Source organism: Condylura cristata, unplaced genomic scaffold (genome assembly GCF_000260355.1).
Source record: "Condylura cristata isolate star-nosed mole 26May11 unplaced genomic scaffold, ConCri1.0 scaffold00026, whole genome shotgun sequence".
Lineage (NCBI taxonomy): Eukaryota > Metazoa > Chordata > Mammalia > Eulipotyphla > Talpidae > Condylura > Condylura cristata.
In genome coordinates this window covers 15,337,192-15,356,763 of record NW_004567127.1, presented here as the reverse complement: position 1 = coordinate 15,356,763, position 19,572 = coordinate 15,337,192, and the positions used below count along the sequence as shown (strand labels likewise).

Sequence of the window (19,572 nt, the reverse complement as noted above, 5' to 3'; positions counted from 1 at the left end):
AAAAAAAATGTGCAAAATGAGGTAAAAATAAACTTTTGGAAAAAGAGAAAAAAAAATGACCACATGTTCAAATAGTCTTCAAAAAACGAATTTTTTAATAATATGTATCACATAATGTTCAGATAACTTCAAATACTTTCTTTCCCTCAGCCTTTGCCAGAAAAATTTATAGTCAAAGGGATGGTGGAACGCTTTAATGATGACTTCATCGAGACACGCAGGAAGGCATTGCATAAGTTTTTGAACCGAATTGCTGATCACCCAACTTTAACATTTAATGAAGACTTCAAAGTTTTTCTTACTGCACAAGCTTGGGTAGGAAATTTTGACTTATTCTCATATAATATTTTAGTACCTGTGTATTGTAGGTCATATGCTTCCTCTAGTTTACTTTTATAAAAAAGTCAATGGGCTCTTGAATTCAAATGGATCTTTAAAAAAAAAACATTGGCAAGATACACCCTTTGGCAAACCTTCATATAAACATTACAAAAGTCTCATATTTTCTTCACTAACACACACTCACTTTTCTCTTGATAGCTCTTTTAAAAAATATCAGGGTACTCTGCATACTTTGCCAGTACTGAACACATAGAATGTGTTTTTTTTTTAATTGATGCTTTGATGTTTTGACTAATATTGAGTAAGAGTTTTTCAAGTTAGAGTAAGAGTTTATTAAATGGATGGATGGGTGGATGATAGAATTTCTTTGCATTTTCTTCCAAAAGGTACCTAATTGCAAGTCTGATATCTAGTAAAAAAATTAAAACTTTATATTTCCATCTGTTTTTTATTCCTCTCTCCAAAGAAGGTAGAACTCAAAGAGGACAATGGGTGGGTCCATAGGAAACAATAACTGAATAGCACTGAGTTTATACTGCCACTGCTACCAAAATGACAGAAGCTAAAAAGTGTTACGGATCATCTTGATGTCTGGAAATGCTTTATAACTTTTGTGAAATAAACTTGTGCACTGACTCTGAAATCATCAAAATTGTTAAGAATGTTATACACAGGGCTCTCTCTGGTGGCTCAACAGGTTAAAGTTGAAGCCACTCCAAAGCCACTGCAGCACACGTTTGATTCCTAGCCAGGGAGCTGACCCCTATGGCACGGCAGACCTCTCCTGACCTGCTCACTGCTCCCCTCAGCAGTGTACTTCCTCAGTCTGCCTGTTCTGCTCTCCACTCTGTCTCTGGTGAAGCTTCTCACCCACCACACCTCTGGCCTGTACCCCAGTTCTGTAAACATAAATAAATCTTAAAAAAAAAAAATAATGTACACAGTAAAGCGTTACAATAATAGCTTTCCTATGACTTGTGTGGTCTCCGATAATATTTACTCTGATTTAGTGTACAAATAAGCAAGCATGTTGTACATATGCATTTATATTACATGTACTGATTTTCTGTAAGACCTTTGAGAAAGGAAATATAGGGAAGATAACAGCATTTAATATTTCAGTAAATAATACACAATAGGCTTTGTTAGTAATGTTCTTTATAGATTGTGTGAGACTCTTCAATTTTTACTTAGTTAAACCTATTTTCAGCACATGATACACCTATTATCAGAACCCATTGTCCTCTTTTTTTCCTGTTGCTTGAAATGCTACTTCTAAAGTTATTCTTTTCCATAGAGTGACCTCTTAGAGAATCTCTTCTGTTTTGCCAGTCTGTAACAATCTTGTCTAGGTTAACTGTGACAGCTAGTTACATAATTTTAAAAATCTTTACTGTACAGTTTGTTGGTGGGGATAGTGGAACTGTGGTCAGAAGTATCTATTTACAAACTATCCTTGTGACTTTAAGAAATGGAAGCAGCTTAGTGCTTAGCTATGCACCCTCTCTGATCAGACTGCCAGGTCTCTGATCCTCACCCACCCCCCACCATGAGCACATCCCTTGACATTTTTGTGCCTATCTTCTGTAAAATAAGGGTAATGGACCCTACCTGACAGTGTTGTATGAATTGGTGTGTATATATATATATATATATATATATATATATGTATATATGTATATATGTATATATGTATATATATGTATATATATGCGTGTGTGTGTGTATACACACACATGCATATATGTGTGTATATGAGTCTGTATACATATAAATGTGTATGGTGAATGAAATATGAAATAAGCTTTAAATAAATATAAACTAATATAACTGAAGAATTAATGAAATTTTTCAGTTTTTCAGAGAGTAGCTTAGACTCCATGATACCTTCTTTCAATTGTTTTTTATTTTATCAAAATTTCAGTAGAATTATTTATTGTTTTAAAATAGAGCCTGCTGTGGCCCTCCCTGGTGGTGCAGTGGGTTAAAGCACAGCACTGAGAAGCTAAAGCCCCTTGCACATGAGTTCGATCCCCACCTGCCCTGGAGGTGACCACATGTGTGGCAGACCTCTCCTGACCCTCCTGCTGCTCCCCTCAGCAGTGTACTTGGTCGATCTGCCTGTTCTGCTCCCTACTCTGTCTCTGGTGAAGCCTCTTGCCACCCCTGAGCCTCTGGCCTATACCCTAATTCTGTATGCACAAATAAATAAATCTTTAATAAAATAAAATAAAATAGAGCCTGCATCATATTTCTCACTCTTATCTTGTCCAGTGTGTCCTTAAGCATGTTTGCCTTTGTTATGCCATGGTCTTTTAAAGATTCATGTTTTGAGAAAACTTGTCTCCATGTTTCACACAAGTACTTTGAAAATATTAATAAGGAGTTTGAGATCTTATTGAAACTTAGCTACTTTAAACTAACATACATGAAACATGTTATTACTCTTCTAAGTCAGTGTTGTTGTTTTTTAAGATTTATTTATTTATTTGTACAGAACTGGGGTATAGGGCAGAGGTACAGTGATGGTATTCATCAGAAACAGTGGGATTGATGAAGTACACTGCTGAAGGGAACAGCAGTTGGGTCAGGAGAGGTCTGCCACGCCATGTGGAAAACCCCCCTCGCCAGGGATCAAACCCATGAGGTGGCTGCGTCTAGCTTCATAGTGCTGTGTTTTAACCCATTGTGCCACCAGGGACTGTCCTTGTTTTTGTTTTTGATCGGTCTTGGAATATTGTTTGCTTCAGCACAAACATTTATTTTTTGTTTATTTGTTTTAGGAACTCTCATCTCATAAGAAGCAAGGGCCTGGATTGCTCAGCAGAATGGGTCAGACGGTCCGAGCTGTCGCTTCGTCCATGAGAGGAGTTAAAAGCCGCCCAGAGGAGTTCATGGAAATGACTGACTTTATTGAAATATTTAGCCAGAAAATAAATTTGATAGATAAAATATCTCAGAGAATTTACAAGGAAGAAAGAGGTGTGTGGAATCACTGCAGTGGGATTTCAAAGCTGTTAATCTCTTAGCAATCTTCACATTTGCTAGTATAATGCAGTTAGTGCTTTGTTTTCATTTGTTCCCGGGATTTCCACCTCTCTGCTTACAGTGCCCCTTGTCCTTGCATTATTTCTGTTTTATTCTTAAGTGCCCTTAGCTTATTAATCATGTTTGTTATAAATTCCTGGTCTGATAATTCCAACTTCCTAGTCAGGTTTGGTGCTGACGTTTGCTTTTTTCTTTAGTTTGGGTTTTTCCCCTTGTAGAAGTATGCCGTGTAATTTTCTTCTTGATTGCCAGACTTGATGTACTGGGGAAAAGGAATTCTGTAAATAGTAGTGTAATGGTGAGGTGTGGTCAAGGGCAAGTCTGCTCTGGTCTTGTGTGTGTTCAAGTCTTGTGAGCTTACGCTATAGCCTGGGAATCCCATAAGTGTTACAAGCCCCTTGGATATGAAGGGATAACTGCAGTGGGCTAGAGTTGAATGTCTTCACTTTCCTAGATCAGTTAGGCTCTGGAATGCTCTAGCAGGTTAGGCTCTGCTAAGCTCCTTCCCCCGAGGGCTGGCCTTCTTAAGAAGACAGAGTGCTCTGGCTGTTTAAAATTACTTGTTTTCCCTTCTTGTAGGAAATGTGTCAGGGTGGTTTTTCTCTAATATTTCCTAGGGGCTTGCTAAATCCTACAATATGGGGGATTCCCACTTTGGCAGGATTGCCTAGAAATTTTACATCTCAGAGTTGTCCACACTGAGTTTCCCTCAGTTGTCCATTACAGTTGTGTTTGCTCCCTGGCACTGGTTCCTGAGCTGACTTCTGCGTGTGAATGTCACGCAGTGATTCTTTACATTCCCCTGTAATGTCACCCCTGTGTGAGAGGAATAGGTTGTCTTGTTTCATGTAATCTTTTATAGATTCAAGAAGAGTTGACTTCAAAGTTTGGCTTCTGCCAGAACATAATGTGAAAATTTCTGATTCCTAAATGATTTTGAAGGTAGCCATGGCCATTCCCCTTTTACTTTAATCAATTACTTTTTTTTAACCATTTACAAATAATAGTGATAGAGTAAGCCTCCTGAGATTAAGATATTGTATGTAGTTGTATGAAGTTGGGGTTTCAGTATCTAACATGGACTGTGGCTTACTCAGAGAAGGAATGTTTCAGGAAATAGGACTTCTGTATTTCCTGGGCATTAGTTTTGGCATAGGTACTCTACATTCAAATCTGTCTATATATGGCAGAGAGATTTATCTACTAGAAAATAGGTCCCTTTCCCTATTTTTTAATTACTACTACTTTCCCCTATTTTATCTTTTTTTAAGTTTATAAGTTATATTTTACCCCATGTGTTTTCTAATTTCATGGTATTTTTTGCTAATTGACTGATTGTATTACTTTACATTAAACATAAATGACTGAATCAGCAAACATATTTCCTAATATCAACAGCCTTTACAGATGAAACATTACTTAAAATTCTTACATTGGTGGTTTATCTTTTTGTTTGTGTCTCCACTAAGTTTTAAATTCCATCATGATAAAAGTAGAAGACCTGTTTGTTTTATTTCTGATATCTATCAGTAGCTAGCACTTAACACATAGTACATCCTCAATTATAGTCTGTTCAGTGGTTGAAAAAATAAACATAAGATTTAGATTTGATGGTAGAGCAATTTCTTCAACAAGAATTAATTAGATTAAATAATACTTAAAGAGATAAAGGAAAAAATGGTTATGACTGAATGCATTTTGCCATTTCTGTATCTTCCTTTTGCATACACTAACATTTAAGTTCATTGCAGTGACTAAATGTAGTTTAATAATTTCTTTTGACCCTTTTTGGTCTGCCCTTCTGTTTAATATTTGTCTTTTTTTTTTTTTTTTGATCTGAACAAGTAGTGCTTTTATTTAGGTTCTGTGTTTCCAGTTCTATTATGTGGATTCTTGATGCATAGTTTAGTGAGAAAAAAAAGAGATATGTAGACTATCAATATGCCTTAAACTGAGAGTTGTTGTTGTTTTTTTGGTCTTCAGAATGGAAACTCACTTGTCAAGATCCCATTCAGAATGATAAGTAGTAGCTTGGGGAATTTGAACTACATAGGGCAATTCCTTCATAGTCATTCAATGAAATTTTAATGTTCATAATTAGTGATATTTTTGTGCATACTCAATCATTTCATTTTATTTTGTGTTCTCTAGTTTATTCAGCTTATCTGTTTTGATGACATTGTGTACTACTTCTTTGAGTTTAAAGGAGGATTAAGTTGGTACCTGTTTTTCAGCACACTAACTACTTGGGAAACAATATTAACAGGAAAGTTATAGTGTACTAATTAAGTCTTTGAATCAAATGTGATTTGAATACTATTTCAACACTACTACAATACTAGGGAAGTACAGCATAAAAATAAATATTACATGTTTAATGACTCATACTGACATCTCCATATCTATAGCTCTGTGTAGTTGTAGATCTGTGCATCTATCTGCATACCTACATATACACAGAGCCAGGGAGAATGAATGAATGAGTTAGTATTGATGATCAACTCATTTTGTGCATATATTAGTCTGTGTAACCCCCAGATTTTTTGTGTATACTACTTGATTGCTCTAGTGTATCTCTTACTTAACATGAAGTAAGAGATATATTCACTACAACAGGATAAAGAAGGTAAATTTTGTTATGTGACATTGCCTATGTGTTTGATAAGCAGAAGCTCATTATATGATGATCATAATTTATCAGAGAATTGAAAAGGATGCTATTATTGATTATACCTGGTCATTCAAGGATTGACCAGTTAATTGAACGAAAGATAATGTTTTTCTTTTGTTCATGTCTTTAAAAAATGTTGATGATTTGAAAAATAAGATGATTTCTTTGTTGTCTACTATAATGGAATTTTGAAAACTTGTATAAACTGAGTGCCTTAATTTCTTTCAGAGTATTATGATGAAATGAAAGAATATGGCCCAATTCATATTCTGTGGTCAGCATCAGAAGAGGATCTGGTTGATACTTTAAAAGGTGTTGCCAGCTGTATTGACAAATGCTGTAAAGCCACTGAGAAACGGATGTCTGGACTCTCAGAAGCCCTGCTTCCTGTCGCACATGAATATGTGCTTTACAGTGAAATTTTAATGGTAAGAATACATAATTGTATTTGTACCTTGATCCCTGACCCATTCTAACCTTTTTAAGGGCAGTTTCAGTTTTTCTACTATTTCCTATTCTAACAAAATTCATTGGATGTAGATGTTCACTAAATATTTGTTCACTGCGTGACTGAGTTGATGAGAAGGATACATTAATGAGACAGGAATATTCATCCGCAGTAATAATTTATAAGATAATACACAGGTTTGACGCATCCTCAGTGAAGATTTAGATAGGGAACATGATCAGGTTGTCTAACTTTTTAAAATTTTACTTTATAATGTTTAGCACTTTAATGATTTCTTTTCATGAAAAAGTTGCTTTCCTTTTGATTTAGAGATTTATTAAGTAGCATTGTTTAGAAAGAACTTGAATAGGATCTTGATATTTATTCTGCCTCCTCAGTGTGTCTATAAAGAAATCCTTCCAATTAAAATGCTTTTATTTCACTATTTGAAAAGGCTTTTTATTCCTCTTACATCAAAGTTCTGCGTTTAACCTCTTCTTAGTTAAGTTTTCCAGATATTTGGGGTTTTAGCAGTGCTATCTGAAAAATGAATTATTTTTCATCCAGTATTGTCCTCACAGTACCTTGACAAATGTCCTCAGGTCCACTGGTGTTTGGGGGCATTGGTAGAGGAGAGGACAGCATACTTTTGAATATAGCCCATTTCTTTTGTTAACTTGTAGTGACATTGGAGTCATACCTAGTTTGTTTTCCGAACTTTTGATTTTTAGGGCTTTAAAAAAAATTTGTCTCCGTTTTGGTAAGAAAAGTTCAGTCTTGGGCCTCCCTGGTGGCATAAAGGGTTAAAGCGCAACACTATGAAGCTATCCACAACCACTTCAGCAAGAGTTCGATCCCCAGCCAAGGAGCTGATCCAATGGCATGGTGGACCTCTCCTGACCTGCCCACTGCTCCCCTCAGCAGTGTATTTCAGTGGATCTGCCTGTTCTCTCCCCACTCTGTCTCTAGTGAATGAATCCTCTCATCCCCTGCACCTCTGGCCAGCAGCCCAGTTCTTGTATGCATAAACAAATCTTTAAAAAAGTAGAAAAACTCAGTCTTTTAGCATGAGATCTGCTGCTTTCAGTTTTATGAAAGTTTTCCTTTCACAGATTCATTAAATATTTTGCGTATGTTTCAGGATTTTACTGTCCTTTGCCTTTATTGGGATCCTTCCATAAAGTCCTCATTTCCCAGAGGCCTCTAATGTTTACTGCTGAGACATCACCTCCTTGTCTCCATCAACTTCCTTGGCTACATCCCATTGTTTTACTTCATTATTGATCTCCTCCTTGTGTGGCTCTTCAAAGAGATTTAATATCAATCATTAAAAATAGTCTATTCTTTGTCCTCAACTAGATGTTTTGCTTTTTATTATGTCAAGATGGAAATTATGCAATTAAAAGATGCATGATTAAAAATGTGGAAAATTTGTAATAGCATCTAGAAATAATTATTTTATAGATGCTCATTTGATTGTATTGTTTTGTACACTCCTAGGATATAATCAGTGGCATTTATACTGCATTTCTGGCTTGTGTTGTATGAGGATGTTGTCTTCAGTGTGACCTAATATAATGCAAAGTATATGCCTTGCCAAATGATTAAACTTCTCTGATTTTTTACTAGTTGTCTTCTGAAACAACCTCCTATTTAAAATATTTGTAAACCACAGTACTAAATATTTATGGAAACACCTTAAATAAATGGGCCTTCTTGCAGTAGGAGTCGGCTGGGTTAGAGAGAGGAAGAGGTTTCTAACATCAATGCAATTATATCTTGAAGTCTAAATATAAAACAAGTCATGATAATAAGTTGAATTTTCTATTGATTTCTTTGAAAATGGGAAAAGTTTACATCTCTTTTGGATGTTGTAAGAGTGATTCAACCAGACCAAAACTAGGCTGAGTGGTTTTCAGGATGTCTTACCTTGATACTTCTCAGTTCTCACTCAGATTATACGTCATGTTCTCTAGCCCCCATGTAACTGATTTTTGTCTAATTTCTTCCCTTCCCTGAAAACCAGCTCCTCATTGAGACTTTTTTTCTTGTGTGTCCTGTATTTCCACTCACCCTGGTTGAATTGTTTGCTTACCTACAATTAGTTTTTCCTTCCAATCTGTAGGCCGATTGCACTTATTCTTATCATGATTCAGTAAGTGCACAGAAAACTGGGTATGAAAAAAAGCGTCCTTGTATCTGTGAAGGTTGGATAGGATGTCTTCAGAGACATGTGAGTCACTAGGGAAAGGCACTGTAATAAACGTTATGAAAGAAGTAGATGAATTCTACACTTAAGATGTAGGTGAGTGTTTGAAGTGTCACAAGGATGGTTGAAGTGTGAAGGCATTGGGACATGAAATCATGATGATTCATGGGAAAAAAATGCAAGTCTTCTCAGTCAGAGAAGAATCCTTGATTTTTCACTAAAGCTTAGCTGCTTGATTAATTAATTTATATATTTGAAACTTAAAAAAAAAAAGCTTAAGAATACACCCTTCAATTTTTTCAATCCGTGTTATAATCGACCATTTGATTAAGTATCCTTTTGGAGTCAGATTGGAGGGTTGCCTCAGATTGTAGGTATTTTCAGATGAGTGGCCCGCGTGATCTCCCAAGGGCCAGAAGTTCGCACTGTAACAGACACTTCGACTGCTCCTATTGACCTTTTGTTTGATTATATGCTTAGGTCTTTTAGAAAAACTGTCTAGGCCTACAGTGGCGCCATCAAATTTGTACGTGAAATGTTTGAACAAATAAAATGTGCACTGGGAAAAGTAGTAAAAGATTCATGGGAAAAAAAAAAAAACATTTAAAATAGGTGCTTTCAAACTAGCTATTAATCTCTTCCCTGGCGGTCCAGTGGTTAGGATTCGGCGCTCTCAAATTAGCGATTAGAGGTTGAAAAGTAAAAAATCTAAGGCATTATATTCCCAAGCGAAAGACTGGGGGAGAGATACTACTTATATTCTTAAATGTATTTTTAGATTATTAAAACTAACTACAACTTATTTCATCCTTATGTTCTAACATGAAGGGTGTCATGAAAAGAAGAGACCAAATACAAGCAGAACTGGATTCCAAAGTCGAAGCATTATCCTATAAAAAGGGAGACACTGATCTGGTAAGATTTTTTCTTTTCTTGATGTAATCATATAAAATCCATTGTCTAAAATTTTTGCTAGAAGGATAGGGCTTTAAGACATTATTGTTTCTAAGCATTCATCTACTGATGCTAAAGTTTCCTCCAAAAATCTATTACAAGTTGAGGACAAAATGAGTCTTCAAGCCTAGCAATGGTGTTTTTCTGCTACTGACTTCTGTTATCTCTTAGAATGAGTAAAGTATGAAGTTAATTTTTAAAAATAAGGAAGTTCAAAGAAGGGAGGGAAAGTACCTGGCACCGTTCAGAAGGTAAGTACTCTGTAAATAAATAAATCCAGGTTTTGCTAGTTTTCTAGCTGTTTAAACAAAGGAAATTGGTTTTCCTACACACTTTTTTCTAATGGTCATAAAAACACAAAGTATCTTTTGTTTACAAGTTTAACCCTTAAATCGGTTAGGGAAAATTGCAAATATAATAAAAGATCAGTAAAATACTACACTTTACTCATCACTGGTCTTAATTAGTTCCTGACGTTATCCCCGATGTTTTTAACCTCTTTCTTCCTTTGTCTCTGAAATGTTCTGAAACAAATTCCAGATATTATATTAGTACCCACTGTATTTTAGTATGTATATTTTAATACCTTTTTTCAGATTTTCAGGGAGTTGCTCTCAGATCAGAATTATTCTCATTTTAAAATTGAAGAAGTGGCTTTTGAGTCACAGTAACTGGCTCTTATTTATAGAGTTTATAGAGGTTAGTATATAGAGAGCTCATGGTTTCCATATCTCTTGCCACCCTCAAACCAGGCTGCCTCTCTGTAGCAAATATAAAAGTAGAAGAAAAGGGTTATTACTTTAGTTAACTTCTATTGAGTTTTGTATGATATTTCTGAATTGTTTCAGTTTAAGGATTTAGATTAGTGAGGAGAGTACAATATCAAATGGACCTTATCAGGACATGGCAGAAGTAATAACCGTGTTACCTCCCTTGGTAATAACCTATTATAATCCGATCACAACCTGCCTTCAGATTCTGCTGCTTTCTGGTGTCATTTTCTCATCTTTAGGCATTTTCAAGCGCACTATGTGTTTTTCTTACTGCCTTTCTTTTCATTACATTTCTCTCTCTCTTCATAATGTAATCATCTAATAAGCAGGAAATCTCTTAATTTGTTTCTAGAAGCGTTCTCAGCCTGTTGGACAGTGTATGGACTTGGTAGTCACTTGGTAAGGATTAGTGAATAATTGAATAAAAATTGCAGCCCTGTTCTGATTCATGTGGGTTCGTGTGGATATGGGTGTATCAAAGACTTGAAACTAAAAGTGTTTATGAAATCAGACATCATGATAAACATTGAAACTTCACTAAAAAGTGACTATGAATTAGCCTCATTTTTCTTGACTTTGCATGTTTTTCAAATTCTGCTTCAATTCCTGAATTTCTGAGATGTGCGTGGGAAGTGGGAAGTTAGCGTGGACTGAGTAGGAGACTGGAATCTGAGTACAACAGAAAGTTACAGAACTAGTGGAATTTAGGCCCACTGGAAAAAATATTGTCCCTGTTTTGTCGATGAGAAAGAAAAAGAAGAAATCAATGATTAATCTTTTCAAGCAATGAGGATTATGTAAAAATTTATCTTTTAAAGAGTCAATTGGAATGAACAAACAAGGCACATACAGAATTGTAACTACCTCTTTTAAAAATTTAGAATTTTCCATATATTAAATAATTTGAATGATATTTAAATTAGTGATTAGATAAAATTTGCTCTTGACTAACTGCCAGGAAAAGTACAGTATTTTAAAGTTTTAAGAGAATAGTAAAATGGCTTGAAAAACCAAGCATCTGTTCAGAATGGCCTATATTCATATTGGAAATGAAAAGGAAGAATAGCTGGGATTGTTCCAATAACAAAAGCCACAGGAAAAAAAATATAGCGTGGATCCATCATGGTTAGGCTTTCCTAGTTTAACTCAAAACATTTGACTTGCAAATATTTTGTCTTTTGCACTATAAAAATTTCCTTGATAGCTCATTATAATCTAATAATCCATTTGCATTTATGACTTGATTTTGAGTGTTTATGAGATGTCCACTACAGAGTGTTTTTGTCTTATTAGCTGCTGAAGATTAGAGAAATTTTAGGCTTTTATAATTTACAATATATTTTGTAATACATTTAATGCATTAAGATTGCAAACACACTTTTAACAAAAACACGGCAAATAATTTTTGTTAGTTACCAGAACAGATCTTGTCTAAAATGTATAGGGACTAATTAATGACTCATCATGGCACTTCCACATTTTTAAGCAGGCTGTTTTGAGACCTCATTTCCCAATCCCAACTGTTGTGACGTTATCCTGGGGAGAAACCTTTCCAGGTTACTCTCAAAATGAGCCTGCCATGATTGGTCGGTCACAGAACAACTAAAGGAAGTTGTTTGGAAGTATGAAGGCTAGGGTCACCATGGAAACGTGCCCTTTTGAGGTCCTTCTAAGAAGCCATCCTTTGCAGTCACCATGGCTACCCTGGCAGAGAACTGAATATAGCTGTTTAGCATGGTTGTTTACCATGGCAACTCAAGCAGGGCCACTTTGGAGACGGACTTGGGGGCCATTTCTATGGAAACCTGCTGGGACTTCTTCAGAGGTGCCATCAAACTCACCTTTGGGTGGGATGCTGTTTGCGAATCCAGCAAACAACTCATGCTGAAAAGCTCAGAGAAATCAAGTTCTATCAAGAAGTGCAAAGCCTTGAGGAGTTATAATTACTGGGTCAGAATATGGCAGTGATGTAACATTCCCTAGGTCCTGTTGGATCTATCAGGTGTCGTTTATGTGGGCTTTGTGGTGTGGAAATACCAGTTCTGGTCTTCTTTCCTTGCTTGTAAATATGTATATGCTACACATTGGCAATAATAGCACTATTACTATTTCTCATCAAACAACTATGCTTTACAAAAGCTAATGTGTTTTTTCTAATACCCCAAATAATGTCTTAGAGTAAATTATTGGATTTATTATTGGGATAGTTTGTAAAGTAACTGCTTCTTAGATTCTGTGTTTTTTTAGCTCTTATACAATAATAAAATTAATGGACTCAAAATGACCTAAACTCAGTAAGATTCTTAATATACATTTGAAGGTCAGCTCAGCCTTTCACTTAAAGAGTTTTTATCAGTTAAGCTTTAGAATCACAGAGCATTAGCCTCAAGTCCACCTTATCTGCATATTAATTCTGGGAGCTGGGATACATTTCCTAATTTCTATTAGCCTACTTTTAGCAAGTGTAGTTTGGGGGAATTACTAATACTGTCCTAATAGTCTTGTTTAATGATTATGTGATACTGATGATTTGTTTGGATCATAGAAACACTCAGTACTTGTTCACTGCTGTTATTCTGATGTTTTTTTTACAGAAGTGATATTTGAAATGGGTCCTATGAAATCACTAAGGAGTTGTTTGTTGAAGAACAGAGGGAGAGTTTTCAGCTAATACAGATATTAAGAAAAACAGTAAAAACTCAAAGAGCTTTTTTTTTTTAAGTCTTGGAATTTTTTAAAACAGATTTATTTAGTTATGCATACAGAACTGGGGTATAAGCCATCAGTGCAGGGGGTTGAAAGGATTCACCAGAGACAGAGTAGGGAGCAGAACAGGCAGATCGATGAAGTACACTGCTGATGGGAGCAGCGAGCAGGTCAGGAGAGGTCTGCTATGACGTGTGGGTCACTTCTGGGACCGGGGATCAAACTCACACTGAAGCAGCGGCAGCCAGCCTGTGGTGCCATGTCCTAACCCATCGGACCACCAGGGAGGGCCCAAAGAACATTTCTTTAAAGGAAACCAGATTAGTGAAAAGAGAGTAAGATACAGGGGGGAATGAGGATGTGTGACTGCAGTGGGTAGGCAATGGTCAGGTGGAAAGGAGTCTTTTATTACTTGGCAGATTGAGCAGTATAGGCTTTGTCCTTTGAACAGTAAGGAGCCAGTGAGATCCTGAATGGAAGAAGTGGTAGTAGAGTTATAGAGGGGAGTAAATTGGAGAGAAAATAGATGGAAGATAGAACCCATGATCCTTAAAGAATAAGGGGCCATCAGTGTTGCAGGTTGTAGTGACTTATTTTTTGTTTCTAAGGAAGACAGACAATGGTTCCATGTACTAAGCTATAATATATAATGGAAGAAGAAAATTGGATTTCTGTCATGATATGATGACATTTAAGGTGGTAGTATCCAACAAGAATCATTCAAGAGATTTGATCAAGTACCTACCACATAAGAGACACTATTCCAAGTTCTGGGGAAATAGAGAAGACACACCCTTCTCAGGTTCCTCTAGATAGAGATACACAAGTTGAGGAATTAATTACAGCCTTGGAGAGCAGAGCAATTAGAAGTTAGAGAAGGTGATGTTTAATCTGAAAGGGGCTAAATCTTTCACCATAAGGATATCTGGAGAAAGTCATTTCAGGTAGAGGGGACAGTAAATATCAAGTGGGAAGTAAACTTAGATATTCCAGGAATAGCAAAGCAACCCCTGTTGCCCCTGTTGCTCGAAACAGGGAAATTGTGGGAGGTGAGACCAGAGAGGTAGCTGGGTGTCAGATCAGACAGGGGCCTTGGGGGCGGGGGCGGGCACAGTTAAGTTGTAAAACTCACTCTGCTTAGGAAAGACCAAAGATGGTCGACATGCTGCTTGTACTTGGGATGGGAGAACACCAGGGCCAGAAAATGGCTCTTACAATCCCAGGAAAAGCTGAGTGCTTGCAGTAGGCTGTCAGTGGTCAGATTCTGAGTACATTATAATAAGTCATTTTCAATTTGGTGGGTTGTGGACTATAAGAGGAAAGGGGAGTCAAGAATGACACCTAAATTTTTGGACTAAGCAATGGAAAGGTGAGATTTGACACTGAGATTGGGAAAATTTGGGAAGAACAAATTTATGGTGATGATGAGGAAATTAGATTTGAAAATGTAAAGTTAATGTACCTGTCCTATAGCTGTATAGAAGTGTTGAGTTATATCTATGTAAATATTCATGTAAAATTTTAAATATGCATATATATATATATATATATATATATACACACACACACACACACACACACATATTTGGATTTGCTGACAGGTAGTATTTAAAGCCATCAGAATTGTTCAGATAACAAAAAAATGAGAAAAAAGATGTCTTGGGATTGAGCCTTGTCTTATTTCCAACATGAAAAATCAGAGGAATGGCTGATTCAGAAATCAAAAGACAATTTCTATAGCTTTGGTTAGTGGCAGATAATTAGACCAATAAGATGAACTAAACTGATTTGTTCAGGGTCATTTAGCTTTTTAAACTACTTTTCCATTCATGAGGCATTCATGAAAGTTTGATATGGAATAATGAAGCTGGTTTAGATAATAAAATATTTCAAGAGAAATTGCGAATTATATGATCCAGCACAGGAGATGCTCAATGAAATGGGCAGATATTATTCTGCCAAAGTAAGAGATTTCTGGCTATGGGGAAAAAGGTGTAACAGAAATCATCAGTGATGATGAGGAAAACGCAGATATTTAGAGGAACTTGTGGTTTTTGCAATTTAGTATAAGTTTTCGGAGTCAGAGCTTCTGTTTGAAAATGCTTATTCACTTCACTTCTCAACTGTAAGATAAATAAGGTTCATCTGTGGTGCTAAATAATGCTGCATATCCATTTTATTTTTCTTTTTGAATGGATGATTTATAGTTTTCCACTCAAAGCAGCATTCAAATATAAATGAATATGAATACATTTGACATTTAGCAATATGTGCACAGAATCTGAGTTGGATCTAGATATAATGCCATAGCTGTTTAGCAGTTTATTTATGTGAGCAAAAAAAAATGCATTTTTATAATATCATTATAGTCTGGATTTGCATATAAGCCACATTCAGTAGATATAAACAGATACCAAATTTATTCAAGCTAGCCCTTGCTCTGTTTGACTTGCTATTTTTGAAGCAGTGTTTTACTCTCTTCCTCAAATAGTGTTATTAATCTTCAAATGTTCTTGATAGTGTACTAAATGTTGCAGAGCAAAACTGCCATCTCTTTAAGCATTAAGAAAAATGATAATATTGAAATAACCTTTTTGGGGGGGGGGTCGGGGGAGGGACGAGGACTGCTGCTTCCTTTTCTCAGATGTTTGCTGGCTTATCTCTTCCCTGAAAAATTTCTTTTTCTATATCTTATTTCCTCATGTGACCTGTCTCCTTCTCTGTGCTTCTTTTTGGTCTGTTTGTATGTACTATATGTCTGTCACTCACATAGAAGCACATGCTTACACATCTGTACACATGCATACACTCATGTTGCAGTGAAGGGCACAGCACTATCCCATGGAAGGAGAAGGGACCTTTTTTCCTGAATCCTTCCTTTTATCAGTTTATCCTGGTAGGCATAGGCAGACACACCACTCACATTTCATTTGCCAGCGTCGTGAAAATTCCATAATCAAACCAGTCATTTACAACTGGGAAAGTGGCTATTAAAACTTAGACCAACTACAATATGTCCCTGGATGCAGGCAGGTGAAAAAAGCTGGGACTCATTCAGGTAGTAAGAAAGGGAGTGGAGGGTGAATGCTAAGTAAACAGCTAATCACTACGTGCCTCTCACATCCGTGTGCCAGCATGACGGAGCTGCACACACGCAGTGGGAAGGTGTTTGGCTGTCCCCAGCGAGCGATGCTGTAGGCAAAGGTCCCAGTAGCATCTTTTGCCAAAACAGAACCCCAGAAGCACCTACAGTTGCTGCCTTCACTGCAGGCATCTCACTCAGAGAAGCGGTACTTTGAGTGGTAAGGGGAAAAATCCCATCTTATGAAATACAATACTAAATATTAAATAACAAAAACAAATGATTGCCAAGGAACACGTCTGTTGAGTCTCGGGTCTCTGTCTACAATGTGACCACATAAACTTTTCCCTCTGCAGTTTGGTTTTTTGCTCTTGGAACCTTCAAGTAGAGAAGTCATTGAAAACTTGCTTAGGCCAGTTGCAGACTTGCATGTGACTTCAGCCCCAGAATTATGTGCCCTTGTAGATGGGGACAAATTGTATTTGCTTTCATTCTCGCAACTATAAAAGATGTACATCATTCTCCTCAAGTGTTTTTAAGTCAGATTATAAAAACCCTTAACCACTGGCTAACTAGTATGAGATTGCAAATATTTTACAAATAATAGTAAAGGAATTCTTTTGGTGAAGTGTATATTGGGCATTTTATTCTTGCAGATCAAAGTTTGGAAATAGTATCTATAATCATGCTTGTTACACTGTGTATTTTTAAATGAGACAGCAATCAGCTTGAGCTGAATAGAGTGGCCCCGCCCCCTCAACCCCCACAACTGCACGCCAAGCAATTGAATAGCTATTTTTAAATGTTTCTGAATTTATACAGACCCTCAAAATGTGAGTCAGTGCCATATAACAACATAGGGTACTTGTATTGTACTTTTCATCAATAATGCGACACATTTTAAGGAGAACCATAAATCCCATTATTATACAAAGTATCAGCAACACTATTTTTCCTTTACAAGAACTCTTGAAAGCTATTTCACTTATATCTCAGACCAGCACTAGGATTTAATTTCTCCTGAAGATTTAATTTCTTGTTTTCAGCACATACATTTCTTGTGTTTTATACCTGATCCAGTTCCGCTCTTTATGCTAGTTCCGTAACTCTTATGTTAATTACTGTGTACATTAGAGCTCACCTGGCAAAAAATGACTTCTGTGTGTCACCATTCCCACCTTAGCTTTCTCCACTCTGACTTTGCCTATGCACTGATGTCTTTATCTACTTAGTATCTTTAAACTGGTTGTAGAGAATCATTTTTAAAAATCATCTTATGAAATAAATTAATAAGTGAGAGCTAGAGGGAAAGTATTCCATATCATCTCAGAGATCTTTATATTTTTGCAACATATATGTAACAGAAATATTTGTTCTTTCTTTTGAAGTGCACACACACCAGCATGGCTGTTTCGAGCACAAACTTGGACACTGACTAACTCATATGAACAGTTACCCAGAGAATTAGTTAGCAGATATTTGAGGGTGGGGTGAAAACATTGCCCTGTTTGCAGAATTTGTACTCATGAAATTTGCTCAGGGAATTTATTGCATAGTAAGGCTTACAGATTTGAAAAAAAGAACACATAACTATAGTTTTGATGAATAAGGCTTGTGTATATTTGTGGTGGGTGAGGGTGGAAGGAGGGGAAAGACCATAAAACCGTAGAAGAAGAGAAGCACTGTAATATTGTTGTAGATAATTTCCTAAAAGAGATTGTAAGCTCTGTGTCTTTCTCTAACAACATCTCCCACCCCCTTAACTGCAACAGAAAAAGTAACAGATGGATAAGTAAAAGGGGTAGTTTAAAATTCCAGTCATTTCTTCTCCAGATTTAAGAAATTCTGCTTATGGTGTCTTTGTACATTTGTGGTCTGGTTTATAAAGTTCTACCCACCATAGATAGAACAGTTTAAACAGCTGAACTTCAAAATAGATTCAATTTCTTTTTAATTTAGGCTTTTTGTTAATAAGAAATGTGTCCTAAGGTTCTGTCTTCCATATCTCTTTCACTCCCAGCCCTGCCTGGGCACTCAATAAATATTTTATTATACTTAGAGCAATAACATACTGGAGCTTGAGGCTTGGAAAAGGCTTTGATTCACTTTCACTTAATGTGTGACCTTAATCAGACATTAATTATTCCTTATCCATGAACATGCAGGAATAATGCTTACTTTGAAGAAATACATTTTGAAGATGAATTAATGTTATAAATCTAGAGTTTGTGTCAGTAGCAATTTTGGTGAGTTATAGGAAGAAAGTACGAAGAACAATAAATTAGTGAATGTATAATGATATAAAACATTTTTAAAGTCAATAGTTTAAAACTAATAGTTTTAAAGTCAACTAGTTTAAAACTTCTAAAACTAAAAAAAAAAGTATTTCCACAAAGAACAGAACTGGTAGTTTTTCTTCTAGCACAGTGCCATATCATTAAATTAAACACATTTTGAGTCATGGTATTTATAGAGAGTTTTTTCTCTCTCCTGAATCATAGTCAATAGGAGAGTAAATGTAGGCAGGAAATGTCCCTATAAAATTTTCAAAGATGTTCTAGACAGAAACTAAGGCTTTCTTTCTTAAACATGTTTTGTACATTTCATATGCCAGGTACTTTGCTAATTGTTTGCATATATCATTCATTGAGTAATCTGAGAAGGAATGTGCCAGTTCATTCCAATTTATATAGATGAGAAAATGAAGATCTAGATTATCAATCAGTCGATAGTTCTTATATCTCTCCATGGCTAAGCACTGGTAGTGGTGAGACCATACTGACCACTCCCTAAGGAGCTTCTAGTGGGGACATACTAGAAATGAAGGAAATAAGAGAAAGTGATTAGGATCATTTTATTTTTTAAAGATTTATGTATGCACACAATAACAGAAGTACCAGTAGTGAGAGGATTTACCAGAGACAGAGTGGGAGAAGAACAGGCAGATGTCCTAAAATACACTGCTGAGGGAAGCAGTGTGAGACAGGAGAAGTCTGCCTCATCACGTGGGCCAGCTCCCTGCTGGGGATCAAACTCATGCTGCAGTGGCTGTGGATAGCTTGATAACACTGAGACTTTAACCCCTGTGCCACCAGTGAGGCCCCTAATTACGGTCATTTTAGATAGTGATTTGTGCTGTGAAGAAAATAAAATGGTAATGAGACAGAAAATACCAGTAAGGGAAAAGAACTCTGACTCAAGTAATCAGAGAAAGCCTTTCTGAGGTACTGAGAGGAGAACTGTGTTCTGACAGGAGCAATGATTATCCAAGTCAGAGCATGGTTTTTGGGGTTTATGCTACTTGAGGGGCCGCTGAAGAGTTTCCAGCAAGGAAGAGTT

General features: G+C 36.3%; 1 protein-coding gene across 6 annotated transcripts in view; it reads left to right on the top strand.

Moving 5' to 3' along the window:
- Window positions 1-19,572, top strand: part of SNX7 (sorting nexin 7) — a 506,430-nt gene that overhangs the window by 451,047 nt on the left and 35,811 nt on the right. For all 6 annotated transcript variants that reach the window (XM_004689751.2, XM_012730110.1, XM_012730108.1 and 3 more), the window contains 4 exons: window positions 151-315; window positions 3,126-3,324; window positions 6,290-6,489; window positions 9,547-9,633. In XM_004689751.2, coding sequence (XP_004689808.1) covers window positions 151-315; window positions 3,126-3,324; window positions 6,290-6,489; window positions 9,547-9,633 — 651 coding nt within the window. The remainder of the gene's footprint in view (window positions 1-150; window positions 316-3,125; window positions 3,325-6,289; window positions 6,490-9,546; window positions 9,634-19,572) is intronic.